Source organism: Oncorhynchus mykiss, chromosome 15, assembly GCF_057628025.1.
Source record: "Oncorhynchus mykiss isolate SJ-2025 chromosome 15, ASM5762802v1, whole genome shotgun sequence".
Taxonomy (NCBI): Eukaryota; Metazoa; Chordata; class Actinopteri; order Salmoniformes; family Salmonidae; genus Oncorhynchus; species Oncorhynchus mykiss.
In genome coordinates, this window is record NC_143036.1 from 489292 (window position 1) to 514155 (window position 24864).

Consider the following 24864-nt stretch of genomic DNA (forward strand, 5'->3'; position numbering starts at 1 on the left):
CAGTATTACTGACTAAGGTTTTTCTGTTTTTTATTTTTAATACATTTGCTGGAATTTTTAAAACCCTTTTTTCACTTTGTCATTATGGGTTATTGTGTGTAGATTGAAGAGGAATTTATTGGATTTGATCAATTTTTAAATAATTATGTAATGTAACAAAATGTGTAAAAAGTCAAAAGGTCTGAAAACTTTCCAAATGCGCTGTATTGCTTCAAGTTGTATGTTTAAAGTATTGTATGTATTGCCTTGGTATTGCCCTCCAATTCCAATCTTAGTCTGTTATAGTTTGTTAAACAGTTTACAGAAACCAAATAACAAAATACAGACCTATCCTATCCTGTTGACTTCTGTGATCGAAAAAGCCTTGGTTTCATGCATGTCAACATCAGAAGCCTCCTCCCTAAGTTTGTTTTACTCACTGCTTTAGCACACTCCGCCAACCCTGATATCCTTGCCGTGTCTGAATCCTAGCTTAGGTAGGCCACCAACAATTCTGAGATTTCCATACCCACCTACAACATTTTCCGTCAAGATAGAACTGCCAAAGGCGGAGGAGTTGCAATCTACTGCCGAGATAGCCTGCAAAGCTCTGTCATACTTTGCAGGTCTATACCCAAACAGTTTGAACTTCTAATTTTAAAAATGTACCTCTCCAGAAATAAGTCTCTCACTGTTGCCGCCTGCTATCGACCCCCCTCCGCTCCCAGCTGTGCCTTGGACACCATTTGTGAATTGATCGCCCCCATCTAGCTTCAGAGTTCATTGTGTTAGGGATATGGGATATGCTTAACACCACGGCAGTCCTACAATCTAAGCTAGATGCCCTCAATCTCACACAAATCATCAAGGAACCCACCAGGTACAACTCTAAATCCGTAAACATGGGCACCCTCATAGACATTATCCTGACCAACTTGCCCTCCAAATACACCTCTGCTGTTTTCAATCAGGATCTCAGCGATCACTGCCTCATTGCCTGTATCCGCTATGGGTCTCCGGTCAAACGACCACCCTTCATCACTGTCAAACGGCTCCCTAAAACACTCAGGCCTTTCTAATCAACCTGGCCCGGGTACCCTGGAAGGATATTGACCTCATCCCGTCAGTCGAGGATGCCTTGTCATGTATTGTCATGTTGTGTCTTTCTGTCCTTTCCTTTCACCCTGTCTCCCTCTGCTGGTCGTACTAGGTTACCGTTTCTGTCCCTCTTTCCCCCAGCTGTTCCTTGTCTTCTCTGACTACCTCATTCACCCCTTTTCCCACCTGTTCCCTTTTTCCCTCGGATTAGGTCCCTATATCTCTCTCTGTTTCTGCTCCTGTCTTTGTCGGATTCTTGTTTGTGTGTCTCATGCCTGAACCAGACTATCATCGTGTTTGCTGCAACCTTGTCCTGTCCTGTCGGAATCTACCTGTCCATCTGAGCCCACGTGTGTTCATCATTAAAGAAACTCTGTTTGTTAATTCGCTTTTGGGTCCTCATTCACGCACCTGACAGAAGAATCCGACCAAGAATGGACCCAGCGACTTCGGATCCAGGGAGCGATGCTAGGCAGACACGAGCAGGAATTGTCTGCTGCTCGACATGCCGTTGAGACCCTGGCCACCCAAGTCTCCAACCTCACAGAACAGGTTCACCATCTCCGCCTCGATCCACCGGCCACTTCCAGGGCTTTCGAATCTCCGGAGCCCAGAATCAATAACCCGCCGTGTTACTCTGGGGAGCCCACTGAATGCCGCTCGTTCCTCACCCAGTGTGATATTGTGTTTTCTCTCCAGCCCAACACTTACGCCAGGAGCACTGCTCGTGTCGCCTACGTCATATCTCTCCTTACTGGACGGGCTCGTGAGTGGGGCACGGCAATCTGGGAGGCAAGGGCTGAGTGTACTAACCAGTATCAGGACTTTAAGGAGGAGATGACACAGGTTTTTGATCGATCTGTTTTTGGGGAGGAGGCTTCCAGGGCCCTGTCTTCCCTATGTCAAGGCAATCGATCCATAACAGACTACTCTATTGAGTTTCGCACTCTTGCTGCCTCCAGTGGCTGGAACGAGCCGGCTTTGCTCGCTCGTCTTCTGGAGGGTCTCCGCGCAGAGGTAAAGGATGAGATTCTCTCCCGGGAGGTTCCTTCCAGCGTGGATTCCTTGATTGAACTCGCTATTCGCATTGAGCGACGGGTTGATCTTCGTCACCGAGCTCGTGGAAAGGAGCTCGCGTTCTCCGTTGCCCCCCTCTCCGCATCACTACCATCTTCCTCTGCCGGCTCGGGAGCTGAGCCTATGCAGCTGGGAGGTATCCGCATCTCGACTAAGGAGAGGGAACGGAGAATCACCAACCGCCTCTGTCTCTATTGCGGTTCTGCTGGTCATTTTGTCACTTCATGTCCAGTAAAAGCCAGAGCTCATCAGTAAGCGGAGGGCTACTGGTGAGCGCTACTACTCCTGTCTCTCCTTCAAGATCCTGCACTACCTTGTCGGTCCATCTACGCTGGACCGGTTCGTCAGCTTCCTGCAGTGCCTTAATAGACTCTGGGGCGGAGGGCTGTTTTATGGACGAGACCTGGGCTCGGGAACATGACATTCCTCTCAGACAGTTAAGGGAGTCCACGGCCTTGTTCGCCCTGGATGGTAGTCCTCTCCCTAGGATTCAGCGTGAGACGCTACCTTTAACCCTCACTGTTTCTGGTAATCATAGCGAAACCATTTATTTTTTAATTTTTCGTTCACCTTTTACACCTGTTGTTTTGGGCCATCCCTGGCTAGTTTGTCATAATCCTTCCATTAATTGGTCTAGTAATTCTATCCTCTCCTGGAACGTCTCTTGTCATGTGAAATGTTTAATGTCTGCTATCCCTCCTGTTTCCTCTGTCTCTTCTTCACAGGAGGAGCCTGGTGATTTGACAGGGGTGCCGGAGGAATATCACGATCTGCGCACGGTGTTCAGTCGGTCCAGGGCCACCTCTCTTCCTCCACACCGGTCGTATGATTGTAGTATTGATCTCCTTCCGGGAACCACTCCCCCCCGGGGTAGACTATACTCTCTGTCGGCTCCCGAACGTAAGGCTCTCGAGGATTATTTGTCTGTAGCTCTTGACGCCGGTACCATAGTCCCCTCCTCCTCTCCCGCCGGAGCGGGGGTTTTTTTTGTCAAGAAGAAGGACGGGTCTCTGCGCCCCTGCATAGATTATCGAGGGCTGAATGACATAACAGTGAAGAATCGTTATCCGCTTCCTCTTATGTCTTCAGCCTTCGAGATCCTGCAGGGAGCCAGGTTTTTCACTAAGTTGGACCTTCGTAACGCTTACCATCTCGTGCGCATCAGGGAGGGGGACGAGTGGAAGACGGCGTTTAACACTCCGTTAGGGCACTTTGAATACCGGGTTCTTCCTTTCGGCCTCGCTAACGCTCCAGCTGTCTTTCAGGCATTAGTCAATGATGTCCTGAGAGACATGCTGAACATCTTTGTTTTCGTTTACCTTGACGATATCCTGATTTTTTCACCGTCACTCCAGATTCATGTTCAGCACGTTCGACGTGTCCTCCAGCGCCTTTTAGAGAATTGTCTTTTTGTGAAGGCTGAGAAGTGCACTTTTCATGCCTCCTCCGTCACATTTCTCGGTTCTGTTATTTCCGCTGAAGGCATTAAGATGGATCCCGCTAAGGTCCAAGCTGTCATTGATTGGCCCGCCCCTAAGTCACGCGTCGAGCTGCAGCGCTTTCTCGGCTTCGCAAACTTCTATCGTCGTTTCATCCGTAATTTCGGTCAGGTGGCAGCTCCTCTCACAGCCCTTACTTCTGTCAAGACGTGCTTTAAGTGGTCCGTTTCCGCCCAGGGAGCTTTTGATCTCCTCAAGAATAGTTTTACATCCGCTCCTATCCTTGTTACACCTGACGTCTCTAGACAGTTCGTTGTCGAGGTTGACGCGTCAGAGGTGGGCGTGGGAGCCATTCTTTCTCAGCGCTCCCTCTCTGACGACAAGGTCCACCCATGCGCGTATTTTTCTCATCGCCTGTCGCCGTCGGAACGTAACTATGATGTGGGAAACCGCGAACTGCTCGCCATCCGGTTAGCCCTAGGCGAATGGCGACAGTGGTTGGAGGGGGCGACCGTTCCTTTTGTCGTTTGGACTGACCATAGGAACCTTGAGTACATCCGTTCTGCCAAACGACTTAATGCGCGTCAGGCGCGTTGGGCGCTGTTTTTCGCTCGTTTCGAGTTTGTGATTTCTTATCGTCCGGGCTCTAAGAACACCAAGCCTGATGCTTTATCTCGTCTCTTCAGTTCTTCAGTAGCCTCCACTGACCCCGAGGGGATTCTCCCTGAGGGGCGTGTTGTCGGGTTGACTGTCTGGGGAATTGAGAGGCAGGTAAAGCAAGCGCTCACTCACACTCCGTCGCCGCGCGCTTGTCCTAGGAACCTTATTTTCGTTCCCGTTCCTACTCGTCTGGCCGTTCTTCAGTGGGCTCACTCTGCCAAGTTAGCCGGCCACCCTGGCGTTCGGGGTACGCTTGCTTCCATTCGCCAGCGTTTTTGGTGGCCCACCCGGGAGCATGACACGCGTCGTTTCGTGGCTGCTTGTTCGGTCTGCGCGCAGACTAAGTCCGGTAACTCTCCTCCTGCCGGCCGTCTCAGGCCGCTTCCTATTCCCTCTCGACGTGGTCTCACATCGCCTTAGATTTTGTCACCGGACTGCCTTCGTCAGCGGGGAAGACTGTTATTCTTACGGTTGTCGATAGGTTCTCTAAGGCGGCTCATTTCATTCCCCTTGCTAAGCTTCCTTCTGCTAAAGAGACGGCACAAATCATCATCGAGAATGTTTTCAGAATTCATGGCCTTCCGTCAGACGTCGTTTCGGACAGAGGTCCGCAATTCACGTCTCAATTTTGGAGGGAGTTTTGCCGTTTGATTGGGGCTTCAGTCAGTCTCTCTTCCGGCTTTCACCCCCAGTCTAACGGTCAAGCAGAACGGGCCAATCAGACTATTGGTCGCATCTTACGCAGTCTTTCTTTTCGCAACCCTGCGTCTTGGTCAGAACAGCTCCCCTGGGCAGAATACGCCCACAACTCGCTTCCTTCGTCTGCGACCGGGCTATCTCCTTTTCAGAGTAGCCTCGGGTACCAGCCTCCGCTGTTCTCATCTCAGTTCGCCGAGTCCAGCGTCCCCTCCGCTCAGGCTTTTGTCCAACGTTGCGAGCGCACCTGGAAGAGGGTCAGGTCTGCACTTTGCCGTTATAGGACGCAGACTGTGAGGGCTGCTAATAAGCGTAGAACTAAGAGTCCTAGATATTGTCGCGGTCAGAGAGTTTGGCTCTCCACTCAGAACCTTCCCCTTAAGACGGCTTCTCGCAAGTTGACCCCGCGGTTCATTGGTCCGTTCCGTATTTCTCGGGTCATTAATCCTGTCGCAGTTCGACTTCTTCTTCCGCGATACCTTCGTCGCGTCCACCCGGTCTTCCATGTCTCCTGTATCAAGCCCGTTCTTCGCGCCCCCGCTCGTCTTCCCCCCCCCCCCCCCATCCTTGTCGAGGGCGCACCCATCTACAGGGTCCGTAGGATTTTGGACATGCGTCCTCGGGGCCGTGGTCACCAGTACCTCGTAGATTGGGAGGGGTACGGTCCTGAGGAGAGGAGTTGGGTTCCCTCTCGGGACGTGCTGGACCGTGCGCTGATCGAGGATTTCCTCCGTTGCCGCCAGGTTTCCTCCTCGAGTGCGCCAGGAGGCGCTCGGTGAGTGGGGGGGTACTGTCATGTATTGTCATGTTGTGTCTTTCTGTCCTTTCCTTTCACCCTGTCTCCCTCTGCTGGTCGTACTAGGTTACCGTTTCTGTCCCTCTTTCCCCCAGCTGTTCCTTGTCTTCTCTGACTACCTCATTCACCCCTTTTCCCACCTGTTCCCTTTTTCCCTCTGATTAGGTCCCTATATCTCTCTCTGTTTCTGCTCCTGTCTTTGTCGGATTCTTGTTTGTGTGTCTCATGCCTGAACCAGACTATCATCGTGTTTGCTGCAACCTTGTCCTGTCCTGTCGGAATCTACCTGTCCATCTGAGCCCACGTGTGTTCATCATTAAAGAAACTCTGTTTGTTAATTCGCTTTTGGGTCCTCATTCACGCACCTGACATGCCTGGTCATTCTTTAAAAGTAATTTCCTCACCATCTTAGATAAGCATGCCCCGTTCAAAAAATGCAGAACTAAGAACAGATATAGCCCTTGGTTCACTCCAGACCTGACTGCCCTTGACCAGCACAAAAACATCCTGTGGCGGACTGCAATAGCATTGAATAGTCCCCACAATATGCAACTGTTCAGGGAAGTCAGGAACCAATACACGCAGTCAGTCAGGAAAGCAAAGGCTAGCATTTTCAAGCAGAAATTCGCATCCTGTAGCTCCAAAACGTTTTGGGACACTGTAAAGTCCATGGAGAACAAGAGCACCTCCTGAGGCTAGGTAACACGGTCACCACTGATAAATCCATGATAATCGAACATTTCAATAAGCATTTCTCAACGGCTGGCCATGCCTTCCTCCTGGCTACTCCAACCCCGGCCAACAGCCGTCTTCATTGACCTGGCCAAGGCTTTCGACTCTGTCAATCACCGTATTCTTAGCAGCAGACTCAATAGCCTTGGTTTTTCTCATGACTGCCTCACCTGGTTCACCAACTACTTTGCAGACAGAGTTCAGTGTGTCAAATTGGAGGGCATGTTGTCCGGACCTCTAGCAGTCTCTATGGGGTTACCACAGGGTTCAATTCTCGGGCCAACTCTTTTCTCTGTATATATCAATGATGTTGCTCTTGCTGCGGGAGATTCCCTGATCCACCTTTACGCAGACGACACCATTCTGTGTACTTCTGGCCCTTCCTTGGACACTGTGCTAACTAACCTCCAAACAAGCTTCAATGCCATACAATAGTTCTTCCGTGGCCTCTAACTGCTCTTAAACGCTAGTAAAACCAAATGCATGCTTTTCAACCGTTCGCTGCCAGCACCCGCCCGCCCGACTAGCATCACCACCCTGGACGGTTCCGACCTAGAATATGTGGACAACTATAAATACCTAGGTGTCTGGCTAGACTGTAAACTCTCCTTCCAGACTCATATTATACATCTCCAATCCAAAATTAAATCTAAAATCGGCTTTCTATTTCGCAACAAAGCCTCCTTCACTCACGCCGCCAAACTTACCCTAGTAAAACTGACTATCCTACCGATCCTCGACTTCAGCGATGTCATCTACAAAATAGCTTCCAACACTCTACTCAGCAAACTGGAGTCAGTCTATCGCAGTGCCATCCGTTTTGTTACCAAATCATCTTATACCACCCACCACTGCGACCTGTATGCTCTAGTCGGCTGGCCCTCGCTACAAATTCTTTTTTTCAGCTGTGAGTCGTCTTGGGTATGCCTGTATCAGCTGTGAGTCTTCTTGGGTATGCCTGTATCAGCTCTGAGTCGTCTTGGGTATGTCTGTATCAGCTCTGAGTCGTCTTGGGTATGTCTGTATTAGCTTTGAGTCGTCTTGGGTATGTCTGTATCAGCTGTGAGTCGTCTTGGGTATGTCTGTATCAGCTCTGAGTCGTCTTGGGTATGTCTGTATCAGCTCTGAGTCGTCTTGAGTATGTCTGTATCAGCTCTGAGTCATCTTGGGTATGTCTGTATCAGCTCTGAGTCGTCTTGGGTATGTCTGTATCAGCTCTGACTCGTCTTGGGTATGTCTGTATCAGCTCTGAGTCGTCTTGGGTATGTCTGTATCAGCGCTGAGTATGGATTGCTGTCATACCTTCCATACCTTTCATTTTGTAATTTGGGTGAAATATCCATTTAATATGGGCTTCAATTAGCAGGCTGATCGATTAGCACGGGCACTACAGTGTATGTTTCTGGCAGTTAAATATGACAAACTGAACACAATATGTATATACTAACATATTGTGAGCAAATATGGTAGTGAGGTAACATATGAGACATTAATGACCAACATTTCACTCCAAAACCAGAGATGATTTTAGGTTTTAGGTATTTTCTCTCGCTTCATCTAAAAAATGGCCACCATGTTTTCCTAAATATTTTAAAACGGCAGACTGATCCCAGGACCGAGATCTAAGCTCTGATTGGAGGAACATAAAAAATTACCCACTATGTGGCGCTGCCAATCAAAACTCCCAGATTATTATTTTAAATGTTTGTCTTCCAAAATTGCCAATGTATCACCATGGCATTAACTCGATTCCCTCAAAGCTAATGGTCTTCTTTAAATCTCTTTTAATCCCTATTCCCTCTTTTAAACACATTTTCAGGAACTTGCTTTCGATTGATTGTTTTGATTGATTGTCAAGTGATTTAAAGTAATCAAATACCTTTTTATTTGTCACTTGCCGAATGCAACAGTAGACCTGTTTTGGTTTTGGTCCCAGTGATGTACTGGACTGTACACACTATCGTCTGTAGCTCCTTGCGGTTAGATGCCGAGCAGTTGCCATACCAAGCAGTGATGCAACCAGTCAGGATGCTCTCGATGGTGCAGCTGTAGAACTAGTATTATATTGTATGAAAAGTGCTGTATAAATATTACTATTGGTACATGAATATAATTGTTATTATTGTTGAAGGGTTCCAGCGAATCAGCTGGCTGGAAAGCTACCTGGATTACCTGACAGAACGGAACCTCTCCACTACCAGCCAATCACGTGAAAGCTTTACGCGGATGCTCCGCCTCTCCTTCCTTCGCCAGCCGCAATTCGCTCATTTTGCCGATGACATCATCTTCGCTGAGCGCGATGAAGGGGAGGAGCCAGAAATGGCAGCGTCACGTGTCTTCCTGGTTGCCAAGACAACAGAGAACAAGAGGGAGGAGATGTCCGTCCTATTGGACACACTGAGACGTCTGTCTCTGACATCACGCGTCCGCTTTCTCATCTTCAACCCCTCCTTCGTCTACCTGGACAGGTGGGACGGGAGTGTGTGTGTGTGTGTGTGTGTGTGTGTGTGTGTGTGTGTGTGTGTGTGTGTGTGTGTGTGTGTGTGTGTGTGTGTGTGTGTGTGTGTGTGTGTGTGTGTGTGTGTGTGTGTGTGTGTGTGAGAGAAGAGAGGAGAGTCTCAACTGATCTTTCTGTCTCCTCTTTCCCTCCCCCTCTGTACCTGTCTTTCTCTCTCGCCTCCTCTCTCCCTCCCCTACCTCTCTCTATCTCTCTCTCTCCTCCTCTTTCACTTCCCCCTCTACCTGTCTTTTTGTCTCTCCTTCTCTTTCCTTTCTGCCCCTCTCTTCCTCTCTCTCCTCTCCTTTCCCTCTCCCCCTCTACCTCTCTCTTCTTTCCCTCTCCCCCTCTCTACCTGTCTTTCTGTCTCTCCTCCTCTTTCCCTCTCCCTCTCTCTCTTCTTTCCCTCTCCCCTCTACCTCTCTCTCCTCCTCTTCACCTAACCCCTCTCTCTACTTCTCCCCTCTCCTTTCCCTCTCCCCCTCTCTGCCTCTCTCTCCACCTCTTTCCCTCTCACCCCCTCTCTCTCCTTTGTATCTTCCTCTCTCCATCTTTCTCTGTTTCTCTCTTTCTCTCCCCCTCTCTCTAGGTATGCTACAGCGGTGAGCTCTCCTCTGCGCCACTCCCTGATGGCGGTGTTGTTCCTGCTGGGTCTGTCGTCTCTAGCGGTGGTGGAGCCCCTAGTGGCAGTGTGGCTCAGTCTAACCCTCCTCTCTGTCCAGTTTGGTGTTCTGGGCTTCATGACTCTGTGGGGCGTGGAGCTCGACTGCGTGTCTGTGTTATGTCTGATTTCAGCACTGGGTCACTCAGCAGACTGCTGTGGTCCTCTACTGGCCACCTTCTCCTCTGGCCGGGGGGACAGCCGGACCGTGTGGGTCAGACTGGCGTTGGAGAGACATGGCGTCCCCTCTCTACAGACGTTGATCTGCTACACTGCAGCGCTGCTCCCTCTGGCCGCCGTCCGCTCCAACCTTACACGCTCGCTGTTCCGTTGCCTAGTGCTGACGGCATTCTGTTCAGCGCTCCATGCCTTGGCCTTCCTGCCCACGCTGCTCACCTTCCTGCCACCCGCCAAGAAGACAGGAAGTAGACAGGGAGACAGAGGGGAAGGGGAGGGGCTTAGAGAGGAAGTGGAGTGTGTGGAGATGGTTGACAGCACCAGGGTGGTCGACCAGATCACCACCGTCTGACCAACAGGATGTGATGTCACAGGTTTTGATGGTGTCGCTGAGGATATGTTACCATGGCAACTAGCCTCTGTTGGCTGACGCCTCACAGAGTGTGGCCAATCAGAGCAAGGAATCAACATGTTGCGTTTTCACATAGAGAGAGAGAGGAAGAAACGGAGGGAGAGAGTGAAAGAGAGGGTGAGAAAGTCAGATGAGATGGGGAGAGAGAAAGAAAGTGAGAGGTAGAGAGGAAGATCGAGAGAAGGTGAGAAAGTCAGATGAGAGATAGATAGGGAGAGAGAAAGAAAGTGAGAGGGAGAAAAAGTCAAAGGGAGAGGTAGAGAGAAAGAGAGTGAGAGAGAGTGAAACAGAGAGGGTGGAGTAAGATAGAAGAAAAATGGAGAGGTGCTTTGTTTCCATGGTTACTCTCTCCTTGCCTCTTGTTGCAGTGTCATACAGTTATCAGGACATGCCCCCCCCATTTTTTGCAGTCTGTATCTACTGCAGACTGGATCTACTGCAGTCTGGATCTACTGCAGTCTGGATCTACTGCAGTCTGGATCTACTGCAGACTGGATCTACTGAACACAGGATTACTGCAGACTGGAACTACTGCTGTCTGGATCTACTGCAGTCTGGATCTACTGAACACTGGATCTACTGCAGACTGAATCTACTGAACACTGGATTTACTGCAGACTGGATCTACTGAACACTGGATCTACTGCAGTCTGGATCTACTGCAGTCTGGATCTACTGAACACTGGATCTACTGCAGACTGGATCTACTGAACACTGGATCTACTGCACACTGGATCTACTGAACACTGGATCTACTGCAGACTGGATCTACTATGGTCTGGATCTACTGCACACTGGATCTACTACAGTCTGGATCTACTGAACACTGGATCTACTGCACACTGGATCTACTGCAGACTGGATCTACTGCACACCGGATCTACTACAGTCTGGATCTACTGAACACTTGATCTACTGCACACTGGATCTACTGCACACTGGATCTACTACAGTCTGGATCTACTGAACACTGGATCTACTACAGACTGGATCTACTGCACACTGGATCTACCACAATCTGGATCTACTGCACACTGGATCTACTGCACACTGGATCTACTACAGTTTGGATCTACTGCACACTGGATCTACTACAGTCTGGATCTACTGAACACTGGATCTACTACAGTCTGGGTCTACAGCAGACTGGCTATACTGCAGACCTTGTCTACTACAGTCTGGGTCTACTGCAGACTGGCTCTACTGCAGACTGGGTCTACTGCAGTCTGGATCTACTGAACACTGGATCTACTGCAGACTGGATCTACTGCAGACTGGATCTACTGAACACTGGGTCTACTGCAGACTGGATCTACTGCAGACTGGGTCTACTGAACACTGGATCTGCTGCAGACTGGATCTACTTCAGACTGGATCTACTGAACACTGGATCTACTGCAGACTGGATCTACTGAACACTGGGTCTACTGCAGACTGGATCTACTGCAGACTGGGTCTACTGAACACTGGATCTGCTGCAGACTGGATCTACTACAGACTGGGTCTACTGAACACTGGATCTGCTGCAGACTGGATCTACTGCAGACTGGATCTACTGCAGACTGGATCTCCTGAACACTGGATCTGCTGCAGACTTGATCTACTGCAGACTGGATCTACTGCAGACTGGATCTACTGAACACTGGGTCTACTGCAGACTGGATCTACTGCAGACTGGATCTACTGAACACTGGGTCTACTGCAGACTGGGCCTACTGCAGACTGGATCTACTGCAGATCGGATCTACTGCAGACCGGTTCTACTGCAGACCGGATCTACTGCAGACTGGATCTGCTGCAGACTGGATCTGCTGCAGACTGGATCTACTGCAGACTGGATCTGCTGCAGACTGGATCTACTATGGTCTCACAGAGACTTTGACATCAGTAAGAGTTTCCTGTATCAATGGAGGAAAGGTTTTAGTGATGTCAGAAACCCTTCATGAACTATTGTCCAATCAGAGACTTCTAACCCTGTATGAGAGGGATGTCAGTCAGTTGTCATAGTAACTAATGACCTGTGGAACACTGTGTATGTTACATTCACCTGTGAATCATCTGTTTATCCCAAATTCCAAAAAATACCGTATCACAGGTAACAGAGGACCAGTGATACCGTATAGAGCTCCAGAGTGGAGGTGTCATAATACCCATATAACCTGGTGGTCCAACAGGGAAATGGTTCAAATAGTTTTTCCACTATTCATTTTTCTCATATGGGATTTAGAAACACTTATAATGAGGGCTATGTTTCATGTAGGCTTACCCTGGCATGACGTTTTGATAACCAATCAAAGATGCAATTAGCATCAAAGATGCATGTCATCTCTAGCTGACACATTTGCTAACGGGTATTGTGTCAATTTAAAACTTATACAAGACAGTTAACAGAATTGTCAATTTAAAGAAATGTTGCCTATGTATTCATTACTAAATTTAGCTAACATTAGATAGATAATCCAGAGATTCTGACCTTTGCCTCAATTCGGCAGTCTCATCCAGATCATCATGGCATTTGTAGTTCTTTATGATAGCCACATTAGCGGCATTTAATTTTTTTTGGGGGGGGTAAATATATTGATAAGTCACCTTGTCCTAGAGAGATCGGTTATCAAAAGGTTACACCAGGGTAGGCCTACACGAAACACAGCCCTTACTTTAGGTGTTTCTAAAATCCCCTATGGGAAATATGAATGGTGGAAAAACAATTAGAACCATTTCTCTGTTTGACTTCTAGGTTTTATTGGAGTTATGACTTATACTGTGCTACTCTATAATTAAGCAGTAAGTCATGAGGGGATGTGGTATATGGCCAATTTACCACGGCTAAGGGCTGTACTTATGCACGACGCATTGCGGAGGCATAGACACAGCCCTTAGCCGTGGTATATTTTCCAAATACCATAAACCCCGAGCTGCCTTTATAAACTGGCTACCAACATAATTAGAGCAGTAAAAATAAATGTTTTGTCATACCTGTGGTATACGGTCTGATATACCACGGCTGTCAGCCAATCAGCATTCAGGGCTAGAACCATCCAGTTTATAACAGGTAATGGAGAACCAGTGATACCATATTACAGGTAATAGAGGACCAGTGCTACCGTATTACAGGTAATAGAGGAGCCGTCATACCGTATTATAGGTAATAGAGGTCCAGTGATACCGTATTACAGGTAATAGAGGACCAGTGATACCGTATTACAGGTAATAGAGGAGCAGTGATAGCGTATTACAGGTAATAGAGGACCAGTAATAGTATTACAGGTAATAGAGGACCAGTGATACCGTATTACAGGTAATACAGGAGCAGTGATACCATATTACAGGTAATAGAGGACCAGTGATACCGTATTACAGGTAATAGAAGAGCAGTGATAGCGTATTACAGGTAATAGAGGACCAGTGATAGTATTACAGGTAATAGAAGAGCAGTGATAGCGTATTACAGGTAATAGAGGACCAGTGATAGTATTACAGGTAATAGAAGAGCAGTAATACCGTACTACAGGTAATAGAGGAGCAGTGATACCGTATTACAGGTAATAGAAGAGCAGTGATACCGTATTACAGGTAAAAGAGGAGCAGTGATACCGTATTACAGGTAATAGAAGAGCAGTGATACCGTATTACAGGTAATAGAGGACCAGTGATAGTATTAGAGATAGTAGAGGAGCAGTGCTGTACGGTATGTATTTCAGCTAACAGAGGAGCAGTGCTACCATATTACAGGTAATAGGAGAGTAGTGATGTACAGTATGTATTACAGCAAACAGAGGAGCAGTGATACCCTATTACAGGTAATAGAAGAGCAGTGATACAGTATTACAGGTAATAGAGGAGCAGTGATAGTATTACAGGTAATAGAAGAGCAGTGATGTACGGCATGTGTTACCATATTACAGGTAATAGGAGAGTAGTGATGTACAGTATGTATTACAGCAAACAGAGGAGCAGTGATACCCTATTACAGGTAATAGAAGAGCAGTGATACAGTATTACAGGTAATAGAGGAGCAGTGATAGTATTACAGGTAATAGAAGAGCAGTGATGTACGGCATGTGTTACAGGTAATAGAGGAGCAGTGCTACCATATTACAGGTAATAGAGGAGCAGTGCTACCGTATTACAGGTAATAGAGGAGCAGTGCTACCATATTACAGGTAATAGAGGAGCAGTGATACAGTATTACAGGTAATAGAGGAGCAGTGATATACGGCATGTGTTACAGGTAATAGAGGAGCAGTGATACCATATTACAGGTAATAGAGGAGCAGTGCTACTATATTACAGGTTATAGAAGAGCAGTGATACAGTATTACAGGTAATAGAGGAGCAGTGATGTACGTAATGTATTACAGGTAATAGAGGAGCAGTGATGTACGGCATGTATTACAGGTAATAGAGGAGCAGTGATGTACGGCATGTATTACAGGTAATAGAGGAGCAGTGATGTACGGCATGTATTACAGGTAATAGAGGAGCAGTGATGTACGGCATGTATTACAGGTAATAGAGGAGCAGTGATGTACGGCATGTATTACAGGTAATAGAGGAGCAGTGATGTACGGCATGTATTACAGGTAATAGAGGAGCAGTGATGTACGGCATGTATTACAGGTAATAGGAGCAGTGATACCATATTACAGGTAGTAGAAGAGCAGTGATGTACGGCATGTATTACAGGTAATAGAGGAGCAGTGATACCATATTACAGGTAATAGAAGAGCAGTGATACAGTATTACAGGTAATAGAGGAGCAGTGCTACCATATTACAGGTAATAGAAGTGCAGTGATACAGTATTACAGGTAATAGAGGAGCAGTGATATACGGCATGTATTACAGGTAATAGAGGAGCAGTGATATACGGCATGTATTACAGGTAATAGAGGAGCAGTGATGTACGGCATGTATTACAGGTAATAGAGGAGCAGTGATGTACGGCATGTATTACAGGTAATAGAGGAGCAGTGATACCATATTACAGGTAATAGAAGAGCAGTGATACAGTATTACAGGTAATAGAGGAGCAGTGCTACCATATTACAGGTAATAGAAGTGCAGTAATACAGTATTACAGGTAATAGAGGAGCAGTGATATACGGCATGTATTACAGGTAATAGAGGAGCAGTGATATACGGCATGTATTACAGGTAATAGAGGAGCAGTGATATACGGCATGTATTACAGGTAATAGAGGAGCAGTGATGTACGGCATGTATTACAGGTAATAGAGGAGCAGTGCTACCATGTTACAGGTAATAGAGGAGCAGTGATACCGTATTACAGGTAATAGAGGAGCAGTGCTACCATATTACAGGTAATAGAGGAGCAGTGATACCGTATTACAGGTAATAGAGGAGCAGTGCTACCATATTACAGGTAATAGAGGAGCAGTGCTACCATATTACAGGTAATAGAGGAGCAGTGATACCATATTACAGGTAATAGAGGAGCTGCTGCTGCAGAGTTAATAATTATGATTATGGAGTTAAAAATATTATAAATACTTTACAGACTTTAGAAATACAGCAACAACAGGAACATCTGCAGTCAGAAATCAGATTAATGAATAAAATGAAATGTTTTTGAATCCTAAATCGACCCTTAGCCCCTGTTTCATAGGCCTATGCACTCCAGTATTCCAGTGCAGTACTGTATATCACTCTATTCTTTACATAGTGCACTACTTTTGGCCTGAACTCTGGATTAGGGACTTCTACAGGGATCCGTCTTGTGTTCTGTTGATGTTTCTGTTGGCTAGAAGAATAAAGACACACATATTTCTGGGTCTCGGTGTCTTTTAGTGTGTGACGGACACTCACACTCACACCCTAGTGTAGACTAGAAGATGTGATGGCCTCCGGTACCTTGTGTTGTTTGTATTCAGTTGTGATGTCTCATTCATACTGCAGCCTGCTGGGAAAAGAGAAATGAGCATCTACCGGTTGGATCACTTCTATCAATCTAACATATTAATGCACCTCACTTTGTCTGTACATTAAATCTCTCTCTCTCTTTGTCTACATCTCTCGTTCTCTAGCTGTCGCTCTCTCTCTCTTTGTCTACCTCTCTCTCTCGTTCTCTAGCTGTCTCTCTCTCTTTGTCTACCTCTCTCGTTCTCTAGCTGTCTCTCTCTTTGTCTACCGCTCTCTCTCCTTTCTCTAGCTGTCTCTCTCTCTTTGTCTACCTCTCTCTCGTTCTATAGCTGTCTCTCTCTCTTTGTCTACCTCTCTCTCTTGTTCTCTAGCTGTCTCTCTCTCTTTGTCTACCTCTCTCTCTTGTTCTCTAGCTGTCTCTCTCTCTTTGTCTACCTCTCTCTCGTTCTCTAGCTGTCTCTCTCTCTTTGTCTACCGCTCTCTCTCCTTTCTCTAGCTGTCTCTCTCTCTTTGTCTACCTCTCTCTCTCGTTCTCTAGCTGTCTCTCTCTCTCTCATTCTCTAGCTGTCTCTCTCTCTCTCTTTGTCTACCTCTCTCTCGTTCTCTAGCTGTCTCTCTCTGTCTGTCTTACCTCTCTCGTTCTCTAGCTGTCTCTCTCTCTGTCTACCTCTTGCTCGTTCTCTAGCTGTCTCTCTCTCTCTTTGTCTACCTCTCTCTCGTTCTCTAGCTGTCTCTCTCTCTGTCTACTTCTCTCGTTCTCAAGCTGTCTCTCTCGTTCTCTAGCTGTCTCTCTCTCTCTTTGTCTACCTTTCTCTCGTTCTCTAGCTGTCTCTCTCTGTCTACCTCTCTCATTCTCTAGCTGTCTCTCTCTCTCTCTGTCTACCTCTCTCGTTCTCTAGTTGTCTCTCTCTCTCTGTCTACCTCTCTCGTTCTCTAGCTGTCTCTCTCTCTGTCTACTTCTCTCGTTCTCTAGTTGTCTCTGTCTACTTCTCTCGTTCTCTAGCTGTCTCTCTGTCTACCTCTCTCTTGTTCTCTAGCTGTCTCTCTCTTTGTCTACCTTTCTCTCGTTCTCTAGCTGTCTCTCTCTGTCTACCTCTCTTGTTCTCTAGCTGTCTCTCTCTTTGTCTACCTTTCTCTCGTTCCCTAGCTGTCTCTCTCTCTCTCTCTCTCTCTCTGTCTACCTCTCTCTCGTTCTCTAGCTGTCTCTCTCTCGTCTACCTCAATCTCTAGCTGTCTATCTCTGTCTACTTCTCTCGTTCTCTAGCTGTCTCTCTCTCTCTTTATCTACCTTTCTCTCATTCTCTAGCTGTCTCTCTATCTCAAATCAAATTGTGTTTGTCACACACGGGTGTAGCGAAATGTTTGTGTTTCTAGCTCCAACAGTGCAGTAATATCGAACAATTCACAACAATACACAAAATATAAAGTAAAAGAATAGAATTAAGAATATATATATATTTGGACAAGCAATGTCAGAGCGGTATAGACTAAGATACAGTAGAATAGGATAGAAATCAGTTGAAGTCGGAAGTTTACATACACTTAAGTTGGAGTCATTAAAACTTGTTTTTCAACCACTCCACAAATTTCTTGTTAACAAACTATCGTTTGGCAAGTCAGTTGGGACATCTACTTTGTGCATGACACAAGTCATTTTTCCAACAATTGTTTACAGACAGATTATTTGACTTATAATTCACTGTATCACAATTCCAGTGGGTAAGAAGTTTACATACACTAAGTTGACTGTGCCTTTAAACAGCTTGGAAAATTCCAGAAAATGATGTCATGGCTTTAGAAGCTTCTGATAGGCTAATTGACATCATTTGAGTCAATTGTACCTGTAGATGTATTTTAAAGCCAACCTTCAAACTCAGTGCCTCTTGTCTTGACATCATGGGAAAATCAAAAGAAAATTGTAGACCTCCACAGGTCTGGTTCATCCTTAGAAGCAATTTCCAAACGCCTGAAGGTACCATGTTCATCTGTACAAAAATAGTAAGCAAGTATAAGCATCATGGGTGTCACATTGGATGACGCTGGAGAGACGAAGCAGGTAAGCGGAGTCATACATTTAATAAGGAACGGACATGGAACGAGACAGGAACAGTGTCAGCGTGATGCAGGGCAGCCTGGCGCCCTCAAGCGCCGCCGGGGGGGTGACAAATGTCAGGAATCGTGAAAACTGAGTTGAAATATATTTGGCTAAGGTGTATGTAAACTTCCGACTTCAACTGTACTTATGAGATGAATAATGCAAAATATACAAACATTATCATCTGACTCTCAAGTAAAACGTTTTGGCATGGGAAACATGTTTACGTTTCCAAAGTAAGTGAAATAGATCATAAACAATACACATTTTTACAGTAAACATTACACTCACAAAAGTTCAAAAATAATAAAGACAATTCAAATGTCATTATGTGCAAATAGTTAAAGTACAAAAGGAAAAATAAATAAACATAAATATGGGTTGTATTTACAATGGTGTTTGTTTCTATCTGTATTTATTATGGATCCCCATTAGTTCCTGCCAAGGCAGCAGCTACTCTTCCTGGGGTTTATTATGGATCCCCATTAGTTCCTGCCAAGGAAGCAGCTACTCTTCCTTGGGTTTATTATGGATCCCCATTAGTTCCTGCCAAGGCAGCGGCTACTCTTCTTGGGGTTTATTATGGATCCCCATTAGTGTTTATTATGGATCCCCATTAGTTCCTGCCAAGGCAGCAGCTACTCTTCCTGGGGTTTATTATGGATCCCCATTAGTTCCTGCCAAGGAAGCAGCTACTCTTCCTTGGGTTTATTATGGATCCCCATTAGTTCCTGTCAAGGAAGCAGCTACTCTTCCTTTAGTTTATTATGGATCCCCATTAGTTCCTGCCAAGGCAGCAGCTACTCCTCCTGGGGTTTATTATGGATCCCCATTAATTCCTGCCAAGGCAGCGGCTACTCTTCCTTTAGTTTATTATGGATCCCCATTAGTTCCTGTCAAGGCAGCAGCTACTCTTCCTTTAGTTTATTATGGATCCCCATTAGTTCCTGCCAAGGCAGCAGCTACTCCTCCTGGGGTTTATTATGGATCCCCATTAGTTCCTGTCAAGGCAGCAGCTACTCTTCCTTTAGTTTATTATGGATCCCCATTAATTCCTGCCAAGGCAGCAGCTACTCTTCCTTTAGTTTATTATGGATCCCCATTAGTTCCTGCCAAGGCAGCAGCTACTCCTCCTGGGGTTTATTATGGATCCCCATTAGTTCCTGCCAAGGCAGCAGCTACTCCTCCTGGGGTTTATTATGGATCCCCATTAATTCCTGCCAAGGCAGCGGCTACTCTTCCTTTAGTTTATTATGGAACCCCATTAGTTCCTGTCAAGGCAGCAGCTACTCTTCCTGGGGTTTATTATGGATCCCCATTAGTTCCTGCCAAGGCAGCAGCTACTCTTCCTGGGGTTTATTATGGATCCCCATTAGTTCCTGCCAAGGCAGCAGCTACTCTTCCTGGGGTTTATTATGGATCCCCATTAGTTCCTGCCAAGGCAGCAGCTACTCTTCCTGGGGTTTATTATGGATCCCCATTAGTTCCTGCCAAGGCAGCAGCTACTCTTCCTGGGGTTTATTATGGATCCCCATTAGTTCCTGCCAAGGCAGCAGCTACTCTTTCTTTAGTTTATTATGGATCCCCATTAGTTCCTGCCAAGGCAGCAGGTACTCTTCCTGGGGTCCAGCGAAATTAAGGCAGTTACACAACTTTAAAACATTACAATACATTCATTACAGAGTTCACAACACACTAAGTGTGTGCCCTCGGGCCCCTACTCCACTACCACATATCTACAACACACTAAGTGTGTGCCCTCAGGCCCCTACTCCACTACCACATATCTACAACACACTAAGTGAATGCCCTCAGGCCCCTACTCCACTACCACATATCTACAACACACTAAGTGTGTGCCCTCGGACCCCTACTCCACTACCACATATCTACAACACACTAAGTGTGTGCCCTCAGACCCCTACTCCACTACCACATATCTACAACACACTAAGTATGTGCCCTCGGGCCCCTACTCCACTACCACATATCTACAACACACTAAGTGTGTGCCCTCAGGCCCCTACTCCACTACCACATATCTACAACACACTAAGTGTGTGCCCTCAGACCCCTACTCCACTACCACATATCTACAACACACTAAGTGTGTGCCCTCAGGCCCCTACTCCACTACCACATATCTACAACACACTAAGTGTGAGCCCTCGGGCCCCTACTCCACTACCACATATCTACAACACACTAAGTGTGTGCCCTCAGGCCCCTACTCCACTACCACATATCTACAACACACTAAGTGTGAGCCCTCGGGCCCCTACTCCACTACCACATATCTACAACACACTAAGTGTGTGCCCTCAGGCCCCTACTCCACTACCACATATCTACAACACACTAAGTGTGTGCCCTCGGGCCCCTACTCCACTACCACATATCTACAATGCAAAATCCATGTGTACGTGTGTGTATTGTGCATATGTTATCATATGTGTTTGTGCATGTGTCTGTGCCTGTGTTTGTCTCTTCACAGTCCCCGCTGTTCCATAAGGTGTATTTTTACCTTTTAAAATCTGATTATACTGCTGCATCAGTTACCTGATGTGGAATAGAGTTCCATGTAGTCATGGCTCTATGTAGTACTGTGGAATAGAATTCCATGTAGTCATGGCTCTATGTAGTACTGTGGAATAGAGTTCCATGTAGTCATGGCTCTATGTAGTACTGTGGAATAGAGTTCCATGTAGTCACGGCTCTATGTAGTACTGTGGAAAAGAGTTCCATGTAGTCATGGCTCTATGTAGTACTGTGGAATAGAGTTCCATGTAGTCATGGCTCTATGTAGTACTGTGGAATAGAGTTCCATGTAGTCATGGCTCTATGTAGTACTGTGGAAAAGAGTTTTGTATAGTTATGGCTCTATGTAGTACTGTGGAATAGAGTTCCATGTAGTCACGGCTCTATGTAGTACTGTGGAAAAGAGTTCCATGTAGTCATGGCTCTATGTAGTACTGTGGAATAGAGTTCCATGTAGTCATGGCTCTATGTAGTACTGTGGAATAGAGTTCCATGTAGTCATGGCTCTATGTAGTACTGTGGAATAGAGTTCCATGTAGTCATGGCTCTATGTAGTACTGTGGAATAGAGTTCCATGTAGTCATGGCTCTATGTAGTACTGTGGAATAGAGTTCCATGTAGTCATGGCTCTATGTAGTACTGTGGAATAGAGTTCCATGTAGTCATGGCTCTATGTAGTACTGTGGAATAGAGTTCCATGTAGTCATGGCTCTATGTAGTACTGTGGAATAGAGTTCCATGTAGTCATGTCTCTATGTAGTACTGTGGAATAGAGTTCCATGTAGTCATGTCTCTATGTAGTACTGTGGAATAGAGTTCCATGTAGTCATGGCTCTATGTAGTACTGTGGAATAGAGTTCCATGTAGTCATGGCTCTATGTAGTACTGTGGAATAGAGTTCCATGTAGTCATGGCTCTATGCAGTACTGTGGAATAGAGTTTCATGTAGTCATGACTCTATGTAGTACTGTGGAATAGAGTTCCATGTAGTCATGGCTCTATGTAGTACTGTGTGCCTCCCATAGTCAGTTCTGGACTTGGGGACTGTGAAGAGACCCTTTGTGGCATGTATTGTGGGGTATGCATGGGTGTCTGAGCTGTGGGCTAGTTGTTTAAACAGACAGCTCGGTGCATTCAACATTTTAATACCTCTCATAAATACAAGTAGTGATGAAGTCAATCTCTCCTCCACTTTGAGGAATGAGAGATTGACATGCATATTATTCATGTTTGCTCTCTGTGTACATCCAAGGACCACCCGTGCTGCCTTGTTCTGAGTCAATTGCAATTTTTCTAAGTCTCTCTATGTGGCACCTGACCACACAACTGAACAGTAGTTCAGGTGCTACAAAACTAGAGCATATTATTGTTGTCTTACTGAGATATACTGTCTGGTCCCAGGTTTGACAGAATATGCATCCCTGTCTTAGCCCACGGCCCTGTGGAAAGAAATTTGTGTTTTTTTGCCAATTTGTGTACATGGATTTTATAATGTTGTATGTTTTTCCACGAACACAACTTTCCATCAATTTATATAGCAGACCCTCATGCCAAATTGAGTCAAAAGCTTTTTTGAAATCAACAAAGCATGAGAAGACTTTGCATTTGTTTTGGTTTGTTTGCTTGTCAATTAGGGTGTGCAGGGTGAATACATGGTCTGTCATACGGTCATTTAGTAAAAAGACAATTTGACATTTGCTCAGTACATTGTTTTCACTGAGAAAATGTAAGAGTTTGCTGTTAATCATAATGCAGAGGATTTCGCCATGGTTGCTGTTGAAGCATATCCCACAGTAATTATTGGGGTCAAATTTGTCTCCACTTTTGTGGATTGGGGTGATCAGTACTTGATTCCAAATATTGGGGAAGATGCCAGAGTTAAGGATCATGTTAAAGAGTTTTAGTATAGCCAATTGGAATGGTCTGTATATTTTATCATTTCATGTAGGATACCATCAACACCACAGGCCTTTTTGGGTTGAAGGGTTTTTATTTTGTCCTGTAGTTCATTCAGTGTATTTGGAGAATCCAGTGGGTTCTGGTAGTCTTTTAATAATTGACTCTAAGATTTGTATTTGATCATGTGTTTGTTTTTGCTGTTCGTTCTTTGTTATAGAGCCAACAAGATTGTAGAAGTGGTTTATCCATACATCTCTGTTTTGGATAGAAAACTCTGTATGTTGTTGTTTGTGTAATGTGTTCCAATTTTTCCAGAAGTGGTTAGATTCTGTGGATTCTTCAATTACATTGAGCTGATTTTCTGATGTGCTGTTCCTCCTTTTTCCGTAGTGTATTTCTGAATTGTCTTTGTGATTCACCATAGTGAAGGCAAAGGCTCAGGTTTTCTGGGTCTCTATGTTTTTGGTTGGATAGGTTTCTCAATTTCTTTGTTAGGTTTTCACATTCTTCATCAAACCATTTGTCATTATTGTTCATTTGCTTAGGGTCTCTGTTTTGAAATTAGGGTCTCTGTTTTGAAATCCTCATTAATTCCTGCCAAGGCAGCAGCTACTCTTCCTGGGGTTTATTATGGATCCCCATTAGTTCCTGCCAAGGCAGCAGCTACTCTTCCTGGGGTTTATTATGGATCCCCATTAGTTCCTGCCAAGGCAGCAGCTACTCTTCCTGGGGTTTATTATGGATCCCCATTAGTTCCTGCCAAGGCAGCAGCTACTCTTCCTTTAGTTTATTATGGATCCCCATTAGTTCCTGCCAAGGCAGCAGCTACTCTTCCTGGGGTTTAATATGGATCCCCATTAGTTCCTGCCAAGGCAGCAGCTACTCTTCCTGGGGTTTATTATGGATCTCCATTAGTTCCTGCCAAGGCAGCAGCTACTCTTCCTTTAGTTTATTATGGATCCCCATTAGTTCCTGCCAAGGCAGCAGCTACTCTTCCTGGGGTCCAGCAAAATTAAGGCAGTTACACAATTTTTTAAACATTACAATACATTCATTACGGAGTTCACAACACACTAAGTGTGTGCCCTCAGGCCCCTACTCCACTACCACATATCTACAACACACTAAGTGTGTGCCCTCGGGCCCCTACTCCACTACCACATATCTACAACACACTAAGTGTGTGCCCTCGGGCCCCTACTCCACTACCACATATCTACAACACACTAAGTGTGTGCCCTCGGGCCCCTACTCCACTACCACATATCTACAACACACTAAGTGTGTGCCCTCGGGCCCCTACTCCACTACCACATATCTACAATGTAAAATCCATGTGTACATGTGTGTATGTTATCATGTGTGTGTGTATGCATGTGTCTGTCTCTTCACAGTCCCTGCTGTTCTATATTTATCTGTTTTTTTTAAATCTGGTTTGACTGCTGCATCAGTTACCTGATGTGGAATAGTGCCCCAATAGGTCCACTGATGATGCAAACGCCACTGCTCTCTCCCATCTGGACTAGAGGAATACCTCTGTAAGAATGCTGTTCATTGACTACAGCTCTGCATTTAACACCATAGTGCCCACAACTCGTTATTAAGCTCGAGACCCCGCCCTGTGCAACTGGGTCCTGGACTTTCTGACGGGCCGCCCCCAGGTGGTGAAGGTAGGAAATCACATCTCCACCCCACTGATCCTCAACACTGGGGCCCCACAAAAAAAACTATAAGGCTGTAATGTAACAAAATGTGGAAAAAGTCAAAGGGTCTGAATACTTTCCGAATGCGCTGTGTAATATATATATATATATATATATATATATATATATATATATATATATATATATATATATATATATATATATATCTCAGAATAATGAAACCATGGTTGTGACGTAGGTAACAGATCACAATTCAGGGAATCCCCATTCCCCATTGAGCTCATTTTTGGAAATGGCAAGTTCACTTTCTCATCCATAAACTCATAAACTCAAGTGCCAGTGTGCTGTCCAGCAGCTCACACAGCAGGATGGAGGCCTTTTCATTAGGAGGGACGTCCAACGAACCATTTTTAAATATTAGGCCTACGGGGACACCTATACATTTGGCAGCCAGCACACGTGATCATTGTAGCCTTTTATCGTATAGATGTTGAAGTCAGGTGTGCTTGATTAAGGTTTTAGTGAAAACCCACAGGACGGTAGCTCTCCAGGAACAGGGTTG

The 24864-nt window shown here is 45.8% G+C and overlaps 1 protein-coding gene across 1 annotated transcript in view; it reads left to right on the forward strand.

The window, feature by feature from the left end:
- ptchd1 (patched domain containing 1) overlaps positions 1–10439 on the forward strand; it is an 86163-nt gene extending 75724 nt beyond the window's left edge. Inside the window, exons 11-12 of the mRNA XM_036945618.2 lie at positions 8609–8945; positions 9564–10439. Coding sequence (XP_036801513.2) covers positions 8609–8945; positions 9564–10164 — 938 coding nt within the window. The 3' untranslated portion in view covers positions 10165–10439. The remainder of the gene's footprint in view (positions 1–8608; positions 8946–9563) is intronic.
- The last annotated feature ends 14425 nt before the right edge of the window (positions 10440–24864 follow it).